At 41.1% G+C, this 27551-nt stretch overlaps 1 protein-coding gene across 1 annotated transcript; it reads left to right on the forward strand.

Moving 5' to 3' along the window:
• The first annotated feature begins 336 nt into the window (after positions 1-336).
• Positions 337-15000, forward strand: CIAO2A (cytosolic iron-sulfur assembly component 2A). The gene is made up of 5 exons (XM_047074975.1): positions 337-558; positions 6227-6391; positions 11341-11390; positions 13300-13345; positions 14527-15000. Exons 1-5 carry the CDS (start codon positions 435-437, stop codon positions 14622-14624), a joined length of 483 nt encoding a protein of 160 aa, XP_046930931.1. The 5' UTR covers positions 337-434; the 3' UTR covers positions 14625-15000.
• The last annotated feature ends 12551 nt before the right edge of the window (positions 15001-27551 follow it).

Here is a 27551-nt window from a genome sequence, read left to right on the forward strand (position 1 = left end):
CCTTTCCCCCTACCTCTTCAGGATTCATCTTTAGCTTATTGAAGGCGCTGAGTGAGGCAAACAGTAGCAAGTAACAGACCGTTACCTAACCCCCTTCCCCGACAGAGACTACAAATCCCAGAATACAGCTCTCTGTCTTCCGAAGAAAACGCCCCATACGTCCCAGCACGCAATACGCCTCACGTGCTGGGAGGAATTTTTTTTCCCCCTGTCCCGCCGAAACCGAGGAAAGCATGCTGGGGCTTGTAGTCTTTGCGGGGCCCTTCCCTAGGTCCTCCGCGCTACTCCGTCGGGTCCCGCCTATTTTCTGCTCCCCTGGAGCTTTAGACTCGTCTTGGCCCATTTGAAGACCAGGAAGTTGATAAATCGCGAGGCCGGCTGCTGAGAGACGGTGGCTCGGGTGGGACAATCGCCAGGGATGGCGGAGCGTAAGGATGGAGCGGGTGTCCGGGCTGCTTTCCTGGACGCGGAGCAGAGTCCTGTGGCTCTCCGGCCTCTTTGAGCGGGGAGCTGCCCGGCAGCCCCGGATCATGGAAGAGAAAGCGCTAGAGGTTTATGGTAATTAATTTTACCCAGGGCAGCGTGTGGCTTTGTATGTGGAGACGGGGGTAACAGGGGCTTCACCTGAGGGCTGGGGGTGGAAACTCCGGTTTTTTCTGGGTCTCGGCGGAAAGCTTGGGAAGCCTTTTCTCCGGAGTGGGGAAATGTGGGTCTTTCTAGGACTGGAGCTCTTCCCAAACTTGGGGCTAAGCCGAGCCTGGAGGTCTTAAACACCTCATTTCCCTCTCATGCGCTAGTGCCCTTCTCAAGACTTCTGGGCAGAGCAGGCGTCTAGGGTGCTTGGTTAGGAAGGAACGCTGGCGTGATTGCACTACTGGTCTCCTTCCTTGCGTTCCCTAACCCCTGGATACACATTCCTCCTCCTGCCACCACCGAGAGCACTGCTGGGTGACTAACGAGTTGGGGACTGGCCCAAGGTTACAGCCGCTCTCATGTGCAAAAGAAAATGCAGAGATTCCCCCGAGAGAAGAGGAGGACAAGACTGGTTCCCTGTACCTGGGCCTCGAAATTAGAGTTTCTTATCACAGCCAAGCCTGGAGTGCAAAAAACGAATACACAGAAACACACATATAGTCACATGTGTTTGTTTTGTTTTTAATCCCTTGGGACCATATTCTTCGTACAGATGAGAAAACAAATGTTTAAAATGGTTAACTACCCAGAGGTAACGCTGCCACTAAACCAACGGCAAAAACCAAACCCCGGATCTTCTGATTTCAAACTTCGTGCACTTTACACCATTTCACAATTGTCTTACGGCTGTTTTTGGACTTAGGTAGTATTGTTTTTGAAAACTAAAAAGACTGGGACTAACTAATGTTCAGAGATTCCTGCTGACTGAGGGAGAAAGATTTAACCCTAAGAATACAAATAAAATGTGGGCAAGGATTATGGGCCAGTAGAAGGAGGTCACAGTTGGAAGAGACCTTTGGAGCCAATCAAATTTACCCCTCTCTTACTAGAGGCAGGACTTAACCCTAACTATATGATTATTGTGAGTGGAATGATCCCCACAACAGGGACACATTCCTGTCCTATCAGACTTCTGTCTACAGCATCTCAGGACGGACAGGCACTTGGGGATACAACCTTGGAAGAGAGATGATTCTTGTCCTCAAGTTTATATTGAGGGAGACCTATGTAAGCAAAAACAGACTTTTTTATTATATGCAGTACCAACCAATAGACTTGAATAAGAGATAACAATAGGAGGAAGGAGAGATCCTAATCTCTGATTGGGGAATCTGGAAAGAGTTTAAGGAGGAGTCATTGAGTTAGGCATTGAAGTAGAAGTAGGTTCTGGATATATGGTGGGTAGAAGGCATACTAAGCAGAGAAAAAGGAGCAAAAGTATGGAGGTGAGAAAATAATATGTTAGGGAATGGCAGATAGGTGGGTCTACAGGTTAGGGTTTGTGGTTTAAAGGTGAAAGTGCTATCAAAAATTGTTTTAGGGGCACCTGGGTGGCTCAGTTGGTTAAGTGTTTGCCTCTTGATTTCATCTCAGGTCATGATCTCATAGTTTGTGTGATGGAGTCCTGTATGGGGTTTATGGCTTGGAGCCTGCTTGAGATATTCTCTCTCTCTCTCTCTCTCTCTCTCTCTCTCTCTCTCTCACTCCCTCTCCCTCTCCCTCTCCCTCTCCCTCTCCCTCTCCCTCTCCCTCTCCCTCTCCCTCTCTGTCTCTCTCTCTCTCACTACCCCTTCCCCTGCTTGTGCCATCTCTCTTTTTCTCTTTGTGTCAAAATAAATCAATAAACATTTAAAAAATTGTTTTATATACCAGGTTGGAATTGGATACTGAAGGTTTAAATGTAAATAAAGAATATCTGTGCAGAGCCATAGAAGAATTTTTATCAGGGGAGTAATGTGAGAAGAGCAACATTTCTTCCTAAAGAAATAAATCCAGAGCTCTCAAATCAGTAGAAAACCAGAGAAGTTTAATGCAGGATGAAATTTAATATCAGGCTTAAGTAACATATAAAGAATATAATGTGGCCTGTATAAATGAGCCTTACAGGGAACATGCCTAGGATGAGGGGAAGCAAATTTCTTTTTTTTTTTTTATTTTATTTTATTTTTAAAAAAAATTTTTTTTTCAACGTTTATTTATTTTTGGGACAGAGAGAGACAGAGCATGAACGGGGGAGGGGCAGAGAGAGAGGGAGACACAGAATCAGAAACAGGCTCCAGGCTCTGAGCCATCAGCCCAGAGCCTGACCCGGGGCTCGAACTCCCGGACCGCGAGATCGTGACCTGGCTGAAGTCGGACACTTAACCGACTGCGCCACCCAGGCGCCCCGCAAATTTCTTTTTAAAAAGTGGTGTTTCCCTGAGTCCCACGATGATAGAGCCTTGTGAAGAAGAAGGCTTTGTCTTTATTTTCCTGCCTCCATTTTGAAATTCTGTGGCTGATCAAGTGATAAGCCCAGGAGTTGCTGGGGAGAAGTTGCAATTTGATTGGTTTAGTTTTCCCAGTAGCATTTCTGATTATAAGGGTGCTATAAATAATACAACAAAACCTCAGGCCTGAGAACATCCTACATGAACTCCCTCTACTCTCCTTTCTGCTTCACCATTTTTGTCTCATTCTCCTTTTCCATCTTCTTCTACAACCTCAGAGTAGGAAGGAAATCTTGTCCTCTCCAAGGCCAACCCAGGCTCCCATATCCTTGGTCTCATTCCCTTCTGTTTATTTTGCCAGTCGTGGCCCCCCCCCCCCATATTTTCAGTCTCTCTTCTTCTATTTGGTTCTTCCCCTTGGGCTATATATAAAACACTCAAGTTTCCCTTACCCTTGTGATTGTTCTAGCTTTGTCCAAACCCACGATTCTTTTCTTTTCCCTTCCCCTTCCCTGCTGAAGCCCTAGGACTACATTTTTAGTTCCCACTCAGTTCCCCTTTTGCAAGCTGGCTTCTACCTTCATCCCTCTACTGAAACTGCTTTTTTACAGGTGATCTCCTGAGTGATAGATCCAAAGACCTGTTTCAGCTCTCGTCCACCTGAATTTTTCTGCAGCGTTTAATATTGTTAACCACCCCCCTTTCCATCTCTGCTTCTTGCTTTTATTTCTCCTTCTGATCCCTGAATTAGGTACTTCCCACAGATCTATTCTTGGGTCTCTCCCTTCACATTAGTGGTTCTCAAATTGTACTAAGAGGAGCCTGAGGGATTTTTTAGAAGTCACAGTGCCCAACCCATGCTACCCATCAGTTAAATCAGGATCTTTAGGGGTAGGGCTTTAACATCAGTTTTTGTTTTGTTTTGTTTTTAAAGCAGTTCTGATAATTCCATTGTTCAGCCAAGCTTGAAAATTACTGTTAAACTCATTCTTCGTGAATCTGTGGGTTCAACAACCACTGTAGCTTTGGTGTTCTCTCTCTCCCTTTTTTTAATTAAGCTTTTAATTTTAATTCCAGTATAGTTAACTTAGTGTTATGTTAGTTTCAGGTGAACAATATAATGACCCAACAGTTCTATACATTACTCAGTGCTCCTCATAAATGTACTCTTAATTCCCTTCACCTGTTTCACCCATCCCTCAACCCACTTCCCCTCTGGTAACCGTCAGTTCTCCGTAGTTAAAAGTCTGTTCCTTGGTTTGTCTGTCTTTTTTTCCCCTTTGTTTGGTTGTTTTGTTTCTTAAATTCTGCATAAAAGTGAAATCATACAATATTTGTCTTTCTCTGACTTATTTCACTTAGCATTATATACTCTCTACCTCCATCCATGTCCTTGCAAATGGCAGTATTTCATTTTTTTTAATGGATGAATAATATTCCATTATATATACAATGCAATATCATTCTGTCTCACATCTTCTTTAATCATCTATCAGTGGATGCACTTGGGCTGCTTCCATAGTTTGGCTTTTATAAATAATGCTGCAATAAACATCAGGGTGCATGTATCCCTTTGAATTAGTGTTTTTGTATTTTGGGGGTAAATAGTAGTATGATTACTGGATTGTAGGGTAGTTCTATTTTTAATCTTTTGAGGAACCTCCATCCTGTTTTCCAGAGTGGCTACACCACTTTGCATTCCTACCAAGAGTGCCCAAGGGTTCCTTTTTTCTCCACATCCTTGCCATTGTTCATTTCTTGTGTTGTTGATTTTAGCCATTCTGACAGGTGTGAGGTGGTATCTCATTGTAGTTTTGATTTGCATTTCCCTGATGATGAGTGTTGTTGAGCATTTTTGTAAAGTTTATTTATTTATTTGGAGAGGGGAGTGGGCAGGGGCAGAGAGAGAGAGAAAGTATCCCAAGCAGGCTCTGCACTATCAGCATGGAGCTTGACTTGGGGCTCAAACCCACGAACTGTGAGATCATGACCTGAACCAAAGCCAAGAGTCGGTTGCTTAACTGACTGAGCCACACAGCACCCTGAGCATCTTTTTATGTGTCTCTTTAGCTTTGGTGGTCTTTTAAGCCTTATGTACCATTCAGTGTTTGCTGGAATGTTCCTTTGGGTTGCCCCTTAAGCACTTCAAAATCATTATGTATAAAATTGAACCCAGTTGCCCCAGCCCCACCCAACTTTCTTCCTGTGTTCTCCAGCTTTTTTTTTTCTTCATTCTATCAGTGTTCTCCCAGACAGACTTAAAACCTGAGTCAGCTTCCATTTTCCCTTTCCTTGTCTTCTACATCCAAACACTTGTCAAATTCTATTGATTCTGCTTCTGAAATGACTTCTCCATCTCTCACCTCCTCTCCATTACTATTGTCATGTGCCTGTTTTGGGCCCAGCATTTTCAGCTGGTATCCCTGGGCTCTACTCTTAGTTCTGAGTCTACCAGCTGGTGGATGAGTTACCAGCTGACAATATAGTGCTGTCCACGTTTACTCCCTTGTTCAGAACCTCTTGATTCCTTATTACCTGTGGCTGGGTGTAAAAGCAATCCTTGATGGTCTGGATGAATCTCTTATATCCTCACTTATGCTGAGTTCTAGGCAGACTAAACTTATTTTTAATTAAAAAAAAATTTAAGTAATCTCCTACACCCAACATGGGGATCAAACTCACAACCCCAAGATCAAGAGTCTCATGCATTAGCAACTGAGCCAACCAGGCACCCCTCAATTTCTGGTCCTTTAGTTTCCTTCAACCTTAAATGTCAGATATTGAAATGTCACCCATATTTAAAGGCTTGATTCAGATTCTGCTTTCATAAATCCTGATACCACATTCTCCGACACTTCCTTCTCCACATTTCTTTCCGACACTTTTCTCATTCTTACATTCTCTCTGCAATGTTGGATCCAAGAAATGGGTGTGATCTAATAGTAATCCAAGAAAACTGTCTTCTCAAAAGGAAACTGGTAGTGAAATTTTCTGTCAGAAATCTGGGGAGTTACTGTGATACTTGGTTTTAAAAAAAGCAGTGTTTGGATTAGGGCTGGCTAAGTCATCCTTATTTAGAATATTCATGGGTCTTTCTGTTTTTGTTTTTTTTTTTAATGTTCGTTTATTTTTGAGAGAGAGAGGGAGACACAGGATCCAAAGCAGGCTCTGCACTGACAGCAAGAGACTGATGTGGGGCTTCCACTCAGGAACTGTGGGATCATGACCTGAGCCGAAGTCAGATGCTCAACTGACTGAGCCACCCAGGTGCCCCTAGAATATTCATGTTTTAACATAATACCTTGTCTCTGATGATTCTATAGATTTGATTCGAACCATCCGGGACCCAGAGAAGCCCAATACCTTAGAAGAACTGGAAGTGGTAACCGAAAGTAGTGTGGAGGTTCAGGAGGTAAACGAAGAAGACTATTTGGTTATTATCAGGTTCACGCCAACAGTACCTCACTGCTCTTTGGCAACCCTTATCGGTAAGGTTTTATATGTAAATATATTTTTAATTCTAAGTTATTTTACTGATAGTGACCCCGAATAACAATTAGCATCATATATCACACTTTACAGTTCGCACAGTATTTTCAGATGTGTATCTTCTGTAGTCCTCACAGGCTATGAGAGACTTTTTCAGATGAGGAACCTAAGACTCCGAGAGTCTAAGTGACTTGCTCAGAATCACATAGCCAGGAAACGACGAAGCTGAAGCTCAAACCCAGGTCTCCTGACTCCAAACATGATACCTCCTTTAGTTACACATGCTGCTTCTCTTTGGTATACACACCTACAACGGCTGGAGAGTGGGTGTGAGCCAGTCCTCCCCTCAGTTCTGGAGATTGGAGTGGGTGCTCTCAGACTGGCACTGCTACCATCACCTTCTTCTCTAGCTGCTCTGTTGGCTTCAGTGAAGTATAGGCAGAAGTCCTAGTGGGAGAAGTGTTGTTTTTGTTTTTTGTTTTTTGTTTGTTTTTGTTTTTTTCTTTGGGGGTTTATTTTGAAGGCTGTTTTCTATTTGAGAGGCTGCATTCCCAGTATTTTGGAATAGTTAGCAGTAAGATACATAAGAGGTGTCTTTGAATACATACTTTGTTATAAAGAAGAGAAAGGACATTTATTTCAAACCAAAATGTTCATCGGTAGGGGATGGTTTAAATAATCAGTGCTAGTATGTATTAACAATGGAATACTATGTTGCTCTTAAAGAGAATGAAGAAACTCTCCATGTGCTGATATGGAAAGATCTTTATTACATAGTGTTAAGAAATAAAAGCAAGTGTAATATTGCTAGGGTTGTGTAAAAAAACGCAAAAGTAGACATTTGTATTTGATGGCCTATGAATGAAGGATACATAAGAAATGAATAGCTGTGATGGGGGTGAGTAGTAGTGGTGGTAGGAACGGGGCAGGTTGGAGACAGGATGGGAGGGAGACTTTACTATGTACTTTTTCATATTTTTAAGTTTGTGAGCTATGGGACTATATTATCTATTTAAAAATAGATGTTTATAAAAAGGATCGAAAAGGTAAGCATTTTATTATTGCTTAAGGTAAGCATTTTATTATTGCTTCCGTGCTTGTGATTTCTGTCTTTTCTCGCTTATTGATCTGGGATCCCTATTAGTGGTTTCTAGTATACGGGCCACATCTTGAGGGACTAGAGGGTTTGTGAATCCATAGGTAATATTGTAGTTATTAATATTCCATACTAGAAAAAGCGTTTTGGGGTGTTTGTTTGTGAAGATTTTATTTTTAAGTTACCTCTGTACCTAATGTGGGGCTGGAGCTCACAACCTCGAGATCAAGAATCGCATGCTCTGCTGACTGATCTGGCCAGGCACCCCGGAAAAAGTGTTTTTGAATGCATACTTATCTTTTTTGTCACTGGACAGTTTCTGAATCGCCAGATTCCAGAAGAGCTGCTGCTCTTTTGATGTGAAGGGGGTGTCTTAAAATATTTTGGTATATAAGGGTTCTTAAACAGAGGGTCTATTATTCCAAGAGTCTTCAGCAAATTGATTTTTCAAAAAGTAATGTTTATTTTGTGTTTTTTAAATTGCAAAAGTAAGGGGCGCCTGGGTGGCGCAGTCGGTTAAGCGTCCGACTTCAGCCAGGTCACGATCTCGCGGTTCGCGAGTTCGAGCCCCGCGTCGGGCTCTGGGCTGATGGCTCGGAGCCTGGAGCCCGTTTCCGATTCTGTGTCTCCCTCTCTCTCTGCCCCTCCCCCGTTCATGCTCTGTCTCTCTCTGTCCCAAAAATGAATAAACGTTGAAAAAAAAATTAAAAAAAAAAATTGCAAAAGTAATATCTTGGCAATAATTTGGAAACCCCCACAAAAGCATAAAGAACAAAATAAAAACCAGCTGTCATAAAAGAATGTGTGTTTGGGTTTAAAACTCCAGCTCCGTCAGGTCTGCCATTTTGTGGTCTTAGGCAAGTTACTTAACCTTTCTGGGCCTCAGTTTCCTAATCTGTAAAGTAGAGATAGTAAGAATAGCAACGGCATTACAAGGATTAGATAATAGAAAGCTTGAAATAGATAAACATAGGCAATTTTTTATTCATCATTAAATATTAGTTTTTAATTATATAGTCATGTAGGTCTGTGTTACTCGCACAATATATTATGTTTTATACCATTTAGACCACTTCTAGGCTTTCACAATTATAAATTATACTATGATGAACAACTTTATATGTAAATATTTTTATATGTCTCCAGTTATTGCCTCAGGATAAATTCCTTTAATTGGAATTATTGGGTCATGTGGTATAAGTATTTTCAAGCTTCTGGGTACATATTAGGAAATCCTTCTTAAAAAGTTTCTACTCTTTGAGGAATTAAGGAAATAATTCCATAGAAGAAAACAGTAGCATGTACAAAACATTTATCATAAACTTATAATAAAGAAATCTGGAAGAAATTATAGTATCTATTAAGGAAATGGCATCCAATATAATGGGATTTCTTATTGCTATTGAAAATGATAAATATAATCAAGGAATCAAAGTATCTGAGCAATATATGAAAAAACTTAAATGCTAAGTTGAATTTGCATAATGATTGTAATTATTGAAAAAACTGTGTTTATGAAAGTCCATGAAATAAAAGTAAATGTAAAGATACCAAGATCTGATTATGGTAGATATTTCAGATCTATACACTTCAGGTGTTGTTTTTTGTTTTTGTGTTTTTGAGAGAGAGAGAGAGAGAGAGCGTGCGCGCAAGTGAGCGTGGGGCAGAGAAAGAGAGGAGGGAGGGAGAGAGAGAGAGAGAAAGAAACGGGACTCACCTGAAGCAGGGCTTGAGCTCACGAACCATGAGATTAAGACCTGAGCTGAAGTCAGATGCTTACCCGGCTGAGCCACCTAGGCACCCCCAGATCTGTACACTTCTTGAGCAAAGTTTTGTCGGTTTTTTTTTTTTTTTGGCTCTTTCAATATGAGTTTCAGTTAAGACCCTTGCCTTTTTAGAGATTAGTAGAGTAGTGTAGTAACCATGTTCAATCGATATGATCGGAAAACTTAATAAAAAGAGCTCTCTTTCTGACATTTGGGAGGCATTTCCTGTGAGCAGATAGTACTAAACAGGGAAAGGCACCTGGGTGCATTCCCCTGGGATTGCTGACGTTGTCACCTACTCATCCTGGTAGATAATTGCAGAGACAAAGGAAACTCAAAGGGGGTGAGCGGGTAAGGCAGAGAAACCAGTTGTTAACTATTTGTGTAGACTTAGTCCAGACAAGAATAGCTGGAGGCAGGTGTGATCCAATATGAAGGGCACAGGATTTGGAGTCAGAAGGTCTATATTTAGCTCCCAGCTGTCCACCTGTTAACTATATGATGTCAAACAAATCACTTATCTTGGTTCCTGGCTGTAAAATGAAAATGATAACAATAGTAATGGCTAATATTATTAGATACTTTTTATGTACCAAGTACTATTTTAGGCACATTGTGTAACTATTTATTACTTATAACACCCCTATATAGAGTGGTACTGTTATAATACTTACTTTATGGATAAGCAAACTGAAGTTCAGAAGAATTAAGTAGCTTGCCCAGGGTCACATAGCTAGTATGTTCTGGAGCCACTCTTGAACCCAAAGAATCTATCTCAATAATGCTGTACTGCTTCTCTTGAGGATTTTGATGCTCAAGAAAGTGCTTTGTGAGTTGTGAAACAGTTATTATTTACTTTATGGATAAAACACCTACCAACGGTGAGTAGAACACATGAGAATGTTCAGATGGTGTACAGGTAACAGATAAAAGAGACAGCGTGGGGAGAAGAAGAACTCTCCAGATAGGCTTTAAGGAGATGGTTTAAAGGGAAAACCCCTTAAAGAAATGATATATTGTGTTTAGAGCTCTTTAATATGTATTATGAAATTCCTGTGTTCTAGACTCGAAGCACTCCGGAACACTTTCTGTGCATAATAAGAACAATTCGATTTCTGTGGGATGTTGGGATGTTGATTTAACTAAAAATTCATTCCTTATTTTGAAGTGGGGGAAGAAGTAGAGCATGGGCACAAAAGAGTCTGTTCCAAACCCAGTTTTAATTTCTCTTACAAGTCTCAACAAGGGGAAAAAAAATCATTGAACTGTGACTTGGCGTTGGGGTGGCTAACTGAACTTCAGAGGAACTTGTTTCAGGGCAACAGCTCTATTTGTACATTGCGGCATAGAGGATTCCAAACTTGTGAAGTTTCTTGTGGTCCTTTTTAAGTGGCTCTTACTTGGTTTTATTTTATTTTATTTTTAAGTTTTTTAAATTATTTATATTTGAGAGAGAGAAAGAGAGACACAGTGCTTGAGTGGGAGAGGGGCAGAGAGACGGAAGCCCAGAATCTGAAGCAGGCTCCAGGCCCCAAGCTGTCAGCACAGAGCCCGACATGGGGCTGAAACTCATGAACCACGAGATCATGACCTGAGCCAAAGTTGGATGCCCAACCAATTGAGCCACCCAGGCTCCCCTAAGTGACTCTTACTTGGTTTTAAATATTTGGGTGATCTGGTCTGTTAGTGTTCAATAAAGTGTAATGAGTGAATTGACCTTTGCTTGAAGGCAAATCGATGCAGTAGAAAGGACCTAGGCTTTGCAGTGGTCTTGGGTTTTAGTCCCAACTTCCACTTTACTAGCTCAGTGATGTTGGGCAAGTTACATTATGACCTTGGTTTCATAATTTATAGAATGGGTTTGGTAATATTTGGCTCACTGGAGTATTATGAGGAGTATGTAAGACTAAATAAAAGTTGCTAGCATGGTGCATGGCTCAAAGGAAACCTCCGCTGGGTTAAGCCAAAGCTGTTTCCAGCTACTGTACTGTATGGAGATATCTACACACAGCTGTATGCTTTTTCAAGAACTAATAAAAGACTAGATAATTGGGGCCGGTTTTGTTTTTTTTTTTCCCCTCTACAGGGCTGTGCTTAAGAGTAAAACTTCAGCGGTGTTTACCGTTTAAACATAAGGTAAGGAAGATTTTCTTGTTTTATAACTGCTTTATTGAGATTTAATTCACCTTTCATACAGTTCCACCTGTTGAAAGTGTACAACTTAATTGTTTTTAGTATATTCACTGAGCTTTGCAACCATCACTACTATCAGTTTTAAAACATTTTTATCACCTCAGTAAGAAACCCCACACCTATTTCCCCAAACCTTCCCCTAACCCCAGCTAACCACTGATCTACTTTTGGTCTCTGTATATTTGTTTATTCTGGATGTTTAATTCAAATGGAATCATACGTTTGTCGTCTTTTTTCACTTAAAATATTATTTTCAGAATTCATCCATGTTGTAGCTTGTGTCAGTATTTCAGTCCTTTTTATTGCCTTACACTATTCCCGTTGTATGAATATACCATAGTTTATCTGTTGATTAGTTGATGGACACTTGGGTTGTTTACGCTTTTTGTCTATTATAAATTTGTTTGGGCATATGTTTTCATTTTTCCTCTACCTAGGAGGGGAATTGCTGGATCTTTTGCTAACTGTATTTAACCTTTTGAGGAACTGCTAGACTGTTTCCCAGAGCTACTTCACCATTTTACATTCCCACCAGCAGTATGAGGGTTCTGATTTCTCCACATCTTTACTTACACTTCTGTTTGATCTGTATTATTACTATCTTTTTCATTATAGCCATCCTGGTGGGTTGGAAGTGATAACTCATGGTTTTGATTTCCATTTCTCTGGTGGCTAATAATGTTAAGCATATTTTCATGTGCAAAAATTTTAAACCAAGTAAGAACCACTTAGAAAGGGCCGCAAGTAATCTCTCGAATTCAGAATCTTCTGTGCCTACCCGGTACCAAACCAACTGTGTGGTTTCGCTGAGGTATTGTTAGTTCATATAGGAATCTCAGGGTAAGTGCTTGACTTTTCCCCTTTATTTACCATTTTCCAGAGTAATAAGTCGTGCATAATTTAAACCAAAGTAAATGAGTATAAAGTGATTTATACCTGTTGCTTTATTGTCTGGAAGAAGAGTTAGTGTCATGCCACTAGGGGAATTTATATGGTGTTTTGTTTTTAAAAAAAGACTGTTCTAGATGATCTCTGGGGTCTCTTTTAACCATAATAAGGTATGATTTTTTTTTCACTCTTGAAAAACGTTTATCTCAGTAGTAAAATAACTTTATAAGAATTAGTTAATACACTCCACTGTTCTCTGGAAAGTAGACACGAGTTTATCATATAGCATGCTTTATTTGCCATGGGATTTGCAGTAATTTTGTGGGTTTATCTCAGAAGCTCCAGTTCTTGGAGGTTAGCTAATCTGAGGGAGTGCAGGAGGCCAGGAGGGATACCTTAACTGATATTATACTTGAGAGGAAATTTAGCAAGATAACAGTGTATGAGAAAAAGGAGGATACTGACAACTGTATATTGTGATCCTATTTTTGTAAAATAAGCAAAGAAAAGAAACTTCCAACCTTGGTGTGTGTGTGTATAAAATCTATATTCCATTATTAGGTATGGAGAAAAAATATGGAATAAACTACACGAGATTATTAGTATAGCTTGCTTGGGGCTTGGGGCAGGGAGTAAGTTTAGATACTTTAGGTACTAATTTGGGAGGAAGAGGTAGAGAGATCCATGAGTGAAATACGTTTGAGATCTCATTTGTGTAAACTTTTATTTGTATGTATGCATTTTAAAAAGTAATTAATGGGAATAACCCTGCAAGCCTTCCCACAGGTGACCAAAATTTAAAATCCTGCTAATTTCAGTCCTTGTTTTAGAGGGATCTGTCACTGATGTTAGAAAAAGGAATTGGGCTTTCATCCTTAGGCTCTTGAGTCCTCTGTGCATTGCACTTCACTCATTATCATAGAGTACTCTAAATGTTTTGCTTTTAATATTTTTTTCTTCCTAGTTGGAAATCTACATTTCGGAAGGAACCCACTCAACGGAGGAAGACAGTAAGTCAATCCTGACTCATTATTAGAAAGAAACAACTTCAGATAGTACTTCATCTTGGATACCAAGTTATTCTGCCATCCAACTATCTACGGGGTCAAAAAAGTGCAGAATTAGTTGTTAGCTCTTCCTTGAGGGGGAACCTAGACTTTTCAAGGGAAGTAGTTTTTCTGTAGGACTCTAGGTGAACTAGAGGTAAGACCTATGGATATTGGCTGGTTTAGGCTAGGAGCTGCACATCTCTGAAGAATATCCAGCTTTAGGGACCTTGACTTATAAACTCTAAGGAGGGCTTGATATTTTTCTTGGATGCAGGATAGAGAGCTATGTACTTAAAATTTAAATTGAAGGTCCAGAAAAGAATATGGACATTTCTTTTGAACTCTTACATCAAGAGTGCTTTTAGCAAATTATAGACAACAGATATGGGCCAGTACCTTAATTATATGAAGATCCATGCAGACTCATTAAAAAAAAGACCTAGTAGATGAAGGAAAATTCACAGAACTAAGAGATAAACATGGGGTAATGTTCTCACTCATCATTAATCAAGGGATTATAAATTACAACAAAAATATGGAGCCATTTTTCACTTCCTCTTTTATGTGTGTGTTTATTTGTTTTTATTTATACTGTCAGATATTTTTTGCAAAGTGATAATTCATGTATTGTTGACAATATAATAAGTTAAAAAATGTTGGGAAGTAATTCAGTGATGAGAATCAAAACCATGAAAATATTCATATCCCTTGATCTAACAATGCCACTTTTAAGAACCTTTCCAAAAAGAAGGGTGTATGTATAAAGGTGCTCAATGTAGCGTAGTCTTTATAATTAATTTAGAAGACATATAATTTTTGATGTGTTAAATTACCCTGTAATTAAAAAAAAAATAGGTTAAAGGGGGAAAGATAGAAAATTTTAAAATTTCATTTAGTCTTTACTCTGTATGGAAATATGTATATGGACAAAGACTAGAAAAAAAGAAATGAAAATAGTTGTGGAAGAGTAGTAGGATTATAGGGTGTAATTTTCTCTGTAAGTCTCCCTTCTAGAACTTAGGAATCATTAGCCAAAATAAGCTTTAATTTACCAAGGAGTTAAATTCTGTTTTAACAGGCTAAAAAAATTTGTTACTATATATTGACACAGTTCCTTTGCTAACTTCGTCTGTATTTTGCAGTCAACAAGCAGATAAATGACAAAGAGCGAGTGGCAGCTGCAATGGAAAACCCCAATTTACGGGAAATCGTGGAACAGTGTGTCCTTGAACCTGACTGATTGCTGTTTTAAGAGCCACTTAACTTTAATTGTTTGGTATATTTGTTTAAATTCTTTGTAAAATGTAAAGACTCATGTTTAATACATAGGTGATTTGTACCTCGAAGCATTTTTTTAATGGATGATTTGCAAGCAAGATTTAATTATACGTAGTACCTAGTTTGTTCAGTGTATAACATTCTCAGGATTTGTAACACTTAAATGATCAGACAGAAGAATATTTTCTAGTTATTCTGTGTCAGACAAGTTGCTATTTTTCTGACGCCTCTTCTGGTACAACTACTTTTCATGTCAAATATTTACTGTGCCCAAATGCGTTCAATTTAAATCATTACTCTGTAGAATAAATAAAACAGAGATGATTCTTGTAATGACATACTTTAGAATGTTTTTATTGAATTATAAATTTTAGTGTAAATGTCAACTCAAAAGAAATTTAAAAGCTTTATTTTCTTATTAGAATGTAGAATCAGAAATCAGAGAACCAGAAAGAACCCTTAAAATCAAGCCTAGGCCCTGCTTTCCTTCAAGGACAGTCTGGGACCCATTTGTAGATGAGGAAGAAACATGGAGAGGGCCAGATATCATACATAATTTTGAAGATCAAGAAATCCCCAAAGAAGTTTTGATTAAACCAGTCTGAATGTACGGTCTCTTCTTTACTTGAACTTTGTTTAGTTTGTTTTAGGGGCTAATGATATTTGAAGTGTAACAGGGTGTGGAAGGCAGCCGCCAAGATGTTCCCCAGTGATCCTTGATTTCTGATGTTCATGCCCTGTAGAGTTGCCTTCCATAGTGAATCAGAGCTAGTAGGTGTAGCTAATCAAGAATCAGAGGTGGGGCGCCTGGGTGGCGCAGTCGGTTAAGCGTCCGACTTCAGCCAGGTCACGATCTCGCGGTCCATGAGTTCGAGCCCCGCGTCAGGCTCTGGGCTGATGGCTCGGAGCCTGGAGCCTGTTTCCGATTCTGTGTCTCCCTCTCTCTCTGCCCCTCCCCCGTTCATGCTCTGTCTCTCTCTGTCCCAAAAATAAATAAACGTTGAAAAAAAAAAAAAAAAATTAAAAAAAAAAATAAATAAAAAAAAAAAAAAAAAAAGAATCAGAGGTGATAGTGTGTGACTTATGAGGCTAGATCATAATAGGCGTTGTTGCATTCATCTTGATTTCTTGAATTGCTCACTCCTCGGGAATCCAGCCACCCTGTCATGAGAACAGTCAAGCAGCCCTGTGGAGAATTCCACAAAGAGAGGAACTGAGGCCTTCTACCAACAACCAGCACCAAATTGCAAGCCATAGGAGTGAGCCATGTTAGAAGTGATCCTCCAGCCTCAGTCAAGCTGATATTTTGATTGGAACCTCAAGAGACCCTGAGCCAGAACTGCCTAGCTAAGGCGCCCAAATTCCTGACCCAGAGAAGCTGTGAGCAATAATAAATGTTTATTGTTTATACCACAAGTTTTGGGGTAATTTGTTGTATAGCAATAAGTAACTAATGCACAAGTTCCTAGAATGGAACTCTTCTGCCTTAAATTTAATTGAGGATATAAAGGGGAAAACGGAGAACTTATTCCAAGGCTCTTGATAACCCTTTATCCACTTTGGGAATACAAGTTTTGAAAGAACAGAGAGGATTTTGTAAGAAGTTTAATGAGATTTTTCGGATAAAGTTGTTGCTGTGTTGAGTTCCAACCCCCATTTTGGAGGAAGGGTAGGGAAGTGTTATCTACCACTATCTTCAGAGGGGAAGTTCTCAGGGGACAACTCAGAGTTTGGGAATGTGTTCCCTGCAGTTGGGAGATGCAGCAAACTGGTACCTGACTCAGGCCTGAGAAAGAAGGTGGAAGTGGGCTGGAGGCCAGGCTGTAGGTGAAGGCTGACTCCTGCCTAGGAAACCTAGAGGAAAGACAAGGCCAATGACTTTGGTGACAGAGCCCTCCTGGCAAGGAACACATGAATACCTCTCATGGACTGTGCTGTGGGTTCATATTTGACAGTGTCCAATAGGCCATCAGCAGAGCCAAGGAGACCTCCACAGAAAGGGTCTGGACATGTCCTGCCTGGTGCCCAGGGACTGAGGAGAGAGGACAGCAAATGAGCAACAAGGGGGGAGATGCATTTGCCGGGGTCAAGAGTGCAGCAGGAAGCTCTGGAAGGCTCATGAAAGTACCAACCCGAGAGAGAGACCCAGCTGTAATCACCAGGCAGGCCCAGAGAGCAGAGAGTCCAACAGCTAAGTCAGAACCGTTCAGTCTCCAGTGTTCCTTCCTCCTCAGCCTCCAAAGCAGTGGTAGAATAACTAGCAAGCAGGGGAGTTGAAGAGGAGGAAAGAAAAGAGCAAAGGACTGCATCCCATTGCTCTGCTGTAGGTTTTTAGCCTGAAGCAGACTCAAAAGACTTAATGCCAAGTTTGTAGTTTTGACTATTAGATGTGACTAGATTCTCTCTTTTTTTTTAAACTAATTTATTTATTTTGAGAAAGAGCTGGGAAGGGGCAGAGAGGGAGAGAGAGAACCCCAAGCAGGCTCTGTGCTGTCAGTGCAGAGCCCAAAGCGGGGCTCAGTCCCACGAACTGTGAGATCATGACCTGAGCCGAAACCAAGATCTGGACCCTCAACCGACTGAGCCACCCTGGCACCCCTAGATGTGACTAGATATTTGGTGATTAAAACTGATAGGAAGACAATCTGACAGAAAATCACGTGTCTGCCCAAATCTTTCCTGTTGGGCAGAGGAAAATCATGTCTTCTCAACAAAGTGTCAAAGGATAGTGGGGACAAAAATAAAACTAATTCTTTATTTTTTTTTATTTAAAAAAAATTTTTTTTAATGTTTATTTATTTTTGGGACAGAGACAGAGCATGAATGGGGGAGGGGCAGAGAGAGAGGGAGACACAGAATCCAAAGCAGGCTCCAGGCTCTGAACCATCAGCCCAGAGCCCGACGCGGGGCTCGAACCCATGGACCGCGAGATCGTGACCTGAGCCGAAGTCGGAGGCCCAACCGACTGAGCCACCCAGGCGCCCCTAAAACTAATTCTTATATAACCTACTGATTATAGACATGCTTTTGAAACTGTCTTGGCTTCTGCTAAGGCTCTGTGCTGCCTCAGCACAGCTTCATCCCCATGTTTCTCTCTCTCTCTCTCTCTCTCTCTCTCTCGCAATTACTAATGGTGCTGCTGTCAGAAAAATCAGACATTGTGACATTGGAGCACTAGCCTTGTAGAAATGTCACTACGGGTTGCTGATCTGCTAAGAAAGTTCTCATTGGCTCCTTTTTTCTGGGGCATTAAGAATCTGTCCCCCAGCATCTATACATAGATCCACAAGTCATAAAATGTTGCTGTTTTTTAGTCATCACTGTAATCACTTCTTTCTAAAGTACAAATGCACCCAAGAAGGTCCTTAGCACCAACACTGAGTTCCTTGTTTCATGGCAACTTGCAATCAGGGCCAGGGCAAGAGCTGTGTCCCTAGTGTATATACCCGGTTTCATGTTCTCCCAGCCAGTGTACACATGTGCATACAAGTACTTTGTAACTGGCTGTCTGCCTTTTTTTTTTTTTTTCGTTTTTTTTATTTATTTTTGAGACAGAGAGAGACAGAGCATGAACGGGGGAGGGGCAGAGAGAGAGGGAGACACAGAATCAGAAACAGGCTCCAGGCTCTGAGCCATCAGCCCAGAGCCCGACGCGGGGCCCGAACTCACGGACCGCGAGATCGTGACCTGGCTGAAGTCGGACGCCCAACCGACTGCGCCACCCAGGCGCCCCGCTGTCTGCCTTTTAAAAAAATGTTTTTTATTTCATTTATTTTTTAGAGGGAGACAGAATCCCAAGCATGCTCCACGATATCAGCACAGAGCCTGACGTGAGACTTGAACCCACAAACTGTGAGATCATGACCTGAGCCGAAGTCGGACACTTAACTGTTGGAACCACCCAGGCACTCCTGGCTATCTGCTTCTAAAAGATATGGCTGGTGTCATCAGAGGGGCTCTGAGACTAACAACCTAGGATCAAATTCACATCCCCAAATTCTGACCATTTCTCGTCACTGGACCCTCGATGGTCTGGGAAACCCAGGATGTCATGGTTAGGGGTTAAGGAACAGGGGCTGTCTTTATATTCCCTTCTTATCAGACCCTGATGTATGAAATGTTCTTTGCTGGTTTCAGGTGGCTGGAGTCTGATGAAGTCGGAGATCCCTAGTGTATACTCTCACCAACGCACACAATTACTCCTCGGTGCTCTCATCCACAGATATTTTAGTGAGCACTCTGAGTACCAGGCACTATCAGGTGCCGAGGATACAAGGACAGATTGGCCACTCTCTGTCCCCTTGGAGTTCATGCTTAACCAACCTCTGCCTTCAGTCCCTCTGCTGCAGGCAATGAATGACGCAGCCCATCTCTTTATGTGCCTGAGTTTGGCTTGGCTGGGTGACACAGAGGCTAGACAGCTAGAAGCAAAGACAAAATCATACCTCAGGGACTGTTGAATGACGCACAACCAGAAATGGGTCACTGCTGCAGCACTCCCATCCTGCTGGCCCCAATGGTCTTAGAAGTTAGATGGGACTGTTATGTCTCCACTATTGCCAGAATGATCTCTCCTCTCCCTGCCGTTTTGTATGATTCACTCCAGCTTCAGAGCCCTAGATGGGGTCTCTAATCCCAAGTCCCACGTCCTTGCCCTGGCTGCCACAGAGGCGGGAGAAAGGAGAATCTGGCCTTCTCTATGGGACACCAACTCTGTCTCTGCAAGACTCACGTGGTAGGAACTCCCCAAATGCAGTAAGATGGTTCCAATGACTAATGTCCCCTACGTTAATAACATACTTAGATGAGCTTGTACTTAATCACAACAACACCAACACACAAGAGAAGAGAAGAGGCACCCATATTTACAAGATGTATTATCTAGTCCCATCTCTGGCAGGGTCCGCAAAATTTTTTGGAAAAGGGCCAGATAGTAAATGTTTAGGCTTTGTGTCTCTGTTGTAGCTATTCGGCTCTGCTCTTGTAGCACAAAAGCAGCTGTGGCAATATGTAAACAAATGAATGTGGCTGTGTTCCAATAAAACATTTTTTATGGACACAACTTTGAATGTCATTTAATTTTATGTGTCGTGAAATAATTCTTTTGATTTTTTTTTCAGCCATTTAAAAATATACAAACCATTCTCAAAAAACAAAAACAAACATTCTCAGCTTGAGGGTTGTATGAAAGTCAGTATTAGGCAGGATTTGGCCTGTGGGCCATTTGCCGACCCCCGATCTGTAGGAATGATTCATGACCTTTTCGGAAGTTCTCAGACCTCTTTGAGAATCTGATAAAAGATTAGGAATGGATCCTTTTCCTTTTTCTTTTGGAAAAAAAGCACTCGCATGACACTTTGCATGGGACTCCAGGATTTTCATGGATTTGCTGAGGAGTCAGTGGAAGCCAGGTTTGTAACTCTGGTCTGCAAATCATGCTGCCTGAGCATTTGGGCTTCGTATTCTTTTGATATCTCCTCAGAGCCCTGGGCTTCACAGCTGTGATTAGGAAGCCACTACCTTCTCAGACTGTAATAAATAATCAAGAAGCTTTCTCACCTCTACTGTGAAACAACAGCTTTGTTACCCAAACTGCAGATGTCTCCTGCAGGATACAATTAACTGTAACCGGGGGAGGACTTTTTTAGGAAGAAGAGAGATTGCTCTAAAAGCCACATTGCATTCATAGTCCATTTGGTATTCCTTGTGCATTAATACAATGGCAGAAAACAAGCCAGTGAACTAACAGCTGAAACTCCTCACTGATGCATCGTCACTGGAAATGCTATTTTTTTAAAGCTGCTGGTGGGTACTGAGTATTTGTTATGTTATTCCTTATATATTTTTCGTATATATGGAATATTTTACAAACAATTAAAAAAATTTTAATGTTTATTTTTGAGAGAGAGAGAGAGAGACAGTGTGAGCGGGGGAGGGGTAGAGAGAGAGGGAGACACAGAATCCGGAGCAGGCTCCAGGCTCCGAGCTGTCAGCACAGAGCCTAACGCGGGGCTCGAACCCATGAACTGTGAGGTCATGCCCTGAGCCAAAGTTGGACCCTCAACCGACGGAGCCACCCAGGCGCCCCATACAAATTTTTTTTTTAAATTTTTTTTTAATGTTCATTTATTTTTGAGACAGAGACAGAGCATGAACGGGGGAGGGGCAGAGAGAGAGGGAGACACAGAATCGGAAGCAGGCTCCAGGCTCTGAGCCATCAGCCCAGAGCCCGACACGGGGCTCGAACTCCTAGACCGCGAGATCGTGACCTGAGCTGAAGCCAGACGCTTAACCGACTGAGCCACCCAGGTGCCTCCAAGTGTTTTTTTTTTTAAACCCACTGGATTTAGCCTGGACCAGAAGTTGTCCCTTAATCAGGTTAGAATGCCCGTACGGTAGAGGCAAACTCAGTCTCTGTGTGAACTTATTTAGGACAGATGTACTTGGGGAAGGGGTAGGTAGCAGTTTGCTATGTGGGCTATAAGGTTCTCTCTGTGTACTGTTATTATCACACAGACCTTTGCCCCTCACAAAGGAGGTGGTTCAGAGCACAGACCCTGGTGCCAACATGCCACCTTGTTCTAATTCTAGACTTAGCCACTTGGGTAGCTGTGTGACCTTGGGCAAGTTACTGAACCTCTCTGTACCTTAATATCCTCATCTGTAAAGTGAGGTATTTGATAGGGCTGTTAAGAGGATTAAGAGAGAATGCTTGTAAGTACTGAGCACAATGCCTGGAAGATAGTAAATGCTTCATTTTAGTGTATGTTAAGTAAAAATAGACGAGAGGGCCCTTTGGTACCAAGTTGCTTGATGGAGAGGACAGTTTTCCTTCCCGGCTGGGTGCAATTACCTGGGGAGCACTAGATGGCAGCAAAGCATGATTCCTTAGTGCTGGCTTTCAGGTTTCCGGCCCGCCTGCCAGGAACAAGACAGAGAGCACTGATTGCTTAGTGTCAGCTGTCCAGGGTATTCTCAGCACCTGCCCAGGGACCTGCAGAGGGACCCTCCAGGGCACCCTCGCCACCACTCTTACCCGGCTGCACTAAATGCCAGACCACACTGGGCGCGTTGCCTTTGTTCTGACTGAGGTGATTATCACAGAAGACTTTCTTAGATGTGGAATTACTTTGCTAAAGGTTATGAATAATTTTGAGGCTTTTGATATATATTGCTGAATTGCCCTCGGAAAAAAATTGTGCTGATTGACATCCTACCAAGAATGGGGGTTTGTGAGGGGCACCTGTGTGGCTCAGTCCGTTGGGCGTCTGATTTTGGCTCAGGTCATGATCTCACAGCTTGTGAGGTCAGACCCACGTTGGGCTCTGTGCTGACAGCTCAGAGCCTGGAGCCTGCTTCAGATTCTGTGTCTCCCTCTCTCTCTGCCCCTCCCCAGCTAGCGCTCTGTGTCTCTCTCTCAAAAATAAATAAACGTTAAAAAATTTTTTTAAACAAAGCATGGGGGTTTGTGTTTCTGCCCCACACTACTACAGGGTATTGTTATTTTGTTTTTGGGAAGCAGGTATTGTTATTTTTAAAAAATCCCTGCCCTAGATGGAAGATTTTTAAATGCAATCTTTTTTTTCATTCACATTTGATAAGATTAAACATTGGAAAATAGTTTTCTATTGCGATTTTAAAACATCACCTGTTGATATCCTTTGCCCACTTTTCTACTGAGATGTTCACTTAAAAAAAAAAAAAAACAACTATAGGGGCGCCTGGGTGGCGCAGTCGGTTTAGCGTCCGACTTCAGCCAGGTCACGATCTCGAGGTCCGGGAGTTCGAGCCCCGCGTCGGGCTCTGGGCTGATGGCTCAGAGCCTGGAGCCTGCTTTGGATTCTGTGTCTCCCTCTCTCTCTGCCCCTCCCCCGTTCATGCTCTGTCTCTCTCTGTCCCAAAAATAAATAAACGTTGAAAAAAAAATTAAAAAAAAACCCAAAAACTATACAGTATGAGTTTTAGAGTTTTTTGTCATATATACGGCAAATATGTTTCCCAGTGTTTTGGTTGCATAGGCATGTTTAATTAATGTCTACTAACTAATGTAAACTAAATTAACATGTTAATAAATAACATGAATTATTTATTCAGTTTTAAAAATTTATTTTATTTTTATTTTTTTTATTTTTTTATTAATTTTTTTTTCAACGTTTTTTATTTATTTTGGGGACAGAGAGAGACAGAGCATGAACGGGGGAGAGGCAGAGAGAGAGGGAGACACAGAATCGGAAACAGGCTCCAGGCTCCGAGCCATCAGCCCAGAGCTCGACGCGGGGCTCGAACTCACGGACCGCGAGATCGTGACCTGGCTGATGTCGGACGCTTAACCGACTGCGCCACCCAGGCGCCTCTAAAAATTTATTTTATTTTTAATGTTTATTTATTTTTGAGAGAGAGACAGAGTATGAGCGGGGGAGGGGCAGAGAGAGAGGAAGACACAGAATCCGAAGCAGGCTCCAGGCTCTGAGCTGTCAGCACAGCGCCTAACGCAGGGCTTGAACCCATGAACTGTGAGATCACGCCCTGAGCCGAAGTCAGATGCTTAACCAACTGAGCCACCCAGGTGCTCCTATTTAGTTTTTGAATGAATAATACCTTCAGGTGCTTTAAACATCAAAAAGCATAGTATAGGGACACCTGGGTGGCTCAGTCAGTTAAGCATCTGACTTCAGTTCAGGTCATGATCTATTGGTTTGTGAGTTCGAGCCCTGCATAGGGCTCTGTGTTGATGGTGAGGAGCCTGCCTGGGATTCTCTTTCTCTCTCTCTCTCTCTCTCTCTCTGCCTGTCCTTCACTCTCTCTCTCTCAAACTAAATAAATAAACAAAAATATTTTTTTAAAAGCATAGTATAAGGCGTATGGTGAAAAGATTCCTTCCCATCCCGTTCCACCCAGTTTTCCCCCTTCCCCAACAGGTTTCATGATTAATAATTTCTTACTGCTCCAGAGAGTTTTATGCCTGTAAAAGCCAATACAAATATATATACCCTTGTTGGCACAACTTTTTGCATACATTGTGCCAGACCACACTGTTCTATGCCTTGCTTTTTTTTCTATTTAACAATATATCTTTGAGATATTCCTATATCAAATCTACAAAGAACTTACCCATCATTATTTATGGTGTTATAGTGTTTCATTTTATTTAAAAAATTTTTTAATGTTTATTTATTTTTGAGACAGAGAGAGACAGAGCATGAACGGGGGAGGGTCAGAGAGAGAGGGAGACACAGAATCTGAAGCAGGCTCCAGGCTCTGAGCTGTCAGCCCAGAGCCCGACGCGGGGCTCGAACTCACGGACCGTGAGATCATGACCTGAGCCGAAGTCGGCCGCTTAACCGACTGAGCCACCCAGGCGCCCCTATGTTTCATTTTAAATAACAAGGCTCCTGTTGGTAGTCATTTAGATTAATTCCATTATTTTGCTATTACTAACCAGGCTACAATGAGCAAGCATACCTCATATCATACGTTTACAAGTGGATCTCTAGGATAAATTTTTGAAAACAGGATTGTTGTAAAGTATCTATACATTTACATTATATAGCTACTGATGGATTGCCCCTTGTAGCAATTATGCCAATATACACTTGTACCATCAATGGATGAAAGCGCCCATTTCACTGCAGCCAAATAAGGCATCATCAAACTTTTAGATTTTTGTTAAACTAATACGTGAAAAATTTTATCTCAGTGGAATTTTAGTATTTTTCCCATCATGAATGAGGTTAACATCATTTTTACATAAGTGAGAGGCATTTATATTTTCTTTTTTTAATGTTTATTTATTTATATTTTGAGAGAGAAAGAAAGAGAGAGGGTGGGGCAGAGAGAGAGAGGGAGACAAAGAATCCCAAGCAAGATCCAAGATGTCAGCGTGGAGCCTAACTCAGGGCTTGATCCCACAAACATGAGATCATGATCTGAGCCGAAATCAAGAGTCAGACGCTTAACCATCTAAGCCACCCAGGTGCCCCTATATTTTCTTAATGTGAAACGCTCATATCATTTGTTCATTTTTCTGGTTAGTCTTGTTCTTAGTGATTTCTAGGAGATCTGTACATATTAGAGAGTAGTGATATGTGTTGCAAGGTTTTTTTTTAGTTTTTCACTCGTTTTTTAATTTTTCCCATTTTTTATTATCATGGGAGGAGCAGAGAGAGAGGGAGAGAGAGAATGCTAAGCAAGCTCTGTACTCCCAAACCATGAGATCATGACCTGAGCCGAAATCAAGAGTCAGTTGCTTAACTGACTGAGCCATCCAGGCATCCCACATGACCACTATTTTCAAATCTTACTTTATGAACCATTTGGTCACATTATTTTTTATAAAGAAAAGTGTAAAACTTAATGTCTAACAATAGGTAAAGTGCTAAATAATTAATACTATATTCATTTAATGGACTCAATGTTTTCAAAGACTTGTTAATTCCATGAGAATTCTTAAGATAAATTAAGCAAGAAAAGCAAATTATAAAACAATTTATTCCAAATGATCCCAATTAAAAATGAAAGAGTGCATTTACATGTAAAAATGGCTAGAAGGAGGGCGCCTGGGTGGCTCAGTTGGTTAAATCTCTCACCTCGGCTCTGGTCATGATCTCACGGTTCGTGAGTTCCAGCCCCACATTGGGCTCTCTGTTGTGCTCGTGGAGCCTGCTTCAGATCATCTGTCCCCCTCTCTCTCTTTGCCCCTCCCCTGCTTGCACTCTCTTTCTCTCTCAAAAAAACAAACAAACAAACACCTTTAGAAAAAACTAAAAAAAAAAGTGGCTAGAAGGAAATCTATTAAAACTTTAAAAGTAGTTATCTCTGCCTTAAAAAAAGTTTATTTGCAAAGAATATGTTTTCTTTTAATAATATGATAACCCCTAACAAATGTTACTAAACACACACACACCTTATGGTGTATGTCTCCTTCGTAAAGCCATTTTAAAACATATATTTTTGGGGCGCCTGGATGGCACAGTCGGTTAAGCGTCCGACTTCAGCCAGGTCACGATCTCGCACTCCGTGAGTTCGAGCCCCGCGTCAGGCTCTGGGCTGATGGCTCGGAGCCTGGAGCCTGTTTCCGATTCTGCCTCTCCCCCGTTCATGCTCTGTCTCTCTGTCCCAAATATAAATAAAAACGTTGAAAAAAAAATAAAAAAAAACATATATTTTTAAGGTGGGAGATAAATCAGTAAAATGTTATTTTACCCTTTGGGTAAGTTTCCTTTGATCCTATCAAAGTACTACTATCACACTGCTCATATTCTTGGTTATCTTCAGTGTGTTTTATTTCCTATCTTCTTAGGTGCCCCCTGTATCTCCCACAGCTCATGATACATTGTTTTCTTATTGAATGACTTTAGGCTCACCTTGGTCATAATGAAGGGATTCAGCTTTACAAGGGCTTGAGCCTTTGGCATTTCATATAAGGAATGTCCACTGCATGATGGGTCAGACCTGACCTTTAATCCTGGCTCTGCCCAGACAAGTATGAACTTGGATAAAAGTCACTTCCCTTGTTTTTGGGCTTTCTTCTTCCTTCTATAAAGTGAAGGTGTTAGATAATCTCTCAGGCTCTGTCCGATTTAAATTTCTACCTGTTAGAAGTCACAGTGGATTCTGGCTTTCTGGGGCTTCCAAGAATGCATTAACATCATTAACAACGACAGGAATGATTAATATTGAGATTGGCCCACAGTTGTTAATATGTTGATTTATGGAGAATTTAAAATGATAAGCAAAGCTTATCAGGTTTTTTTTTTTTTTATGGAATGTATGCTTCTTTGGTGATGGTTGTTGTTGATGATGTTATTGTTGTTTTGATTAAGCTATTTAAAGTAAACTGGGTCACATCAGCTGAGTTTCCTTGTTACTGGATTCCTGAGGCTGTTATATCAGTGTTCCGTGGCTACATTAAGGTGAGGTCTGTTCAGATGAGTCAGAATATAAAATGAATACATATGTCGAGCTCAAGATTGCCTTGCAGGATAAAACTTACCAAGTTGCAGAATCTTGCTGGACCTTTATTTCCCCAAGTGAAATACATGGCTACCATCAGGGACTGTGGGGGCTGATCTTATGTTAATCTAATCCTACTACTTGATTTTATAGGTAAGAAAGAAAATGGTGGGCAGGAGTTGTTGAGTGACCTGTCCACATTCACAGCATGGAAAAATCAGGTCCAAGACTATGGGGTTAGGATATATGGAAAAAAGTCTGGATTCCAAGTGAACATTTGCCAATAATCAAGCAGTATGATTTGGGCAAGTCATTTCTCTGCCCAGGTTAAAGTGAATCAAAAGAATAAAATGCAAAATTTTCTAGATTATTTAATTATTTTGTAGACTAAAATAGGGGTTTAAGTAGATTGACAAAGAATCCTCTGGTAAAAAAAATAGGACGTAATAGTACGTAAAAATCATGATATGATTCTGTCATTTTCATTAATTTCTGAAGGATATTTACATCTTAATATGTCTTCACATTAGTGATACTTAATGTTCTTTAGCAATATGTTTTCCTCTTAGCAAGTCTTAGTAAAAAAATGCAACACCTTTTAATAGGTGCTGTTGTTGAGCAGAAACGGGGGTAAGGAAGCCAGGCAGAGCTCTAAGAACCTCAATATGCGTAGAGAGGTCCATAAACTTAATGAGCATTAATAGGCACCACACACGATATTTATTCATTCTTTTCTGGAGTGAAGAGCCCTCTGCGGATACAAGCTTACATCCTCAGGGCAACCTCTGTTGTATGTATTTTGTCGTATTAATTAATTACTAGGTTTCTTTTTTTCTTTTAAGTTTTTTTTAAAGCTTTTTTAATGAGTGAAACCCACTCAGGGCTCGATCTCATGAACTATGAGATCATGACCTGAGCCAAAACCAAGGGTTGGATG

Source organism: Lynx rufus, unplaced genomic scaffold (genome assembly GCF_022079265.1).
Source record: "Lynx rufus isolate CCGP_SWC_20201006 ecotype Redwood Valley unplaced genomic scaffold, mLynRuf1.p SCAF_13, whole genome shotgun sequence".
Lineage (NCBI taxonomy): Eukaryota > Metazoa > Chordata > Mammalia > Carnivora > Felidae > Lynx > Lynx rufus.

Excerpts from the sequence above, each read along its gene's own strand:
- CIAO2A (XM_047074975.1), top strand. The coding sequence starts at position 435 with ATGGAGCGGGTGTCCGGGCTGCTTTCCTGGACGCGGAGCAGAGTCCTG. Across the intron at positions 559-6,226 it reads GAAAGCGCTAGAGGTTTATG|ATTTGATTCGAACCATCCGG; the intron begins GTAATTAATTTT and ends ATGATTCTATAG. Across the intron at positions 13,346-14,526 it reads CCACTCAACGGAGGAAGACA|TCAACAAGCAGATAAATGAC; the intron begins GTAAGTCAATCC and ends TGTATTTTGCAG.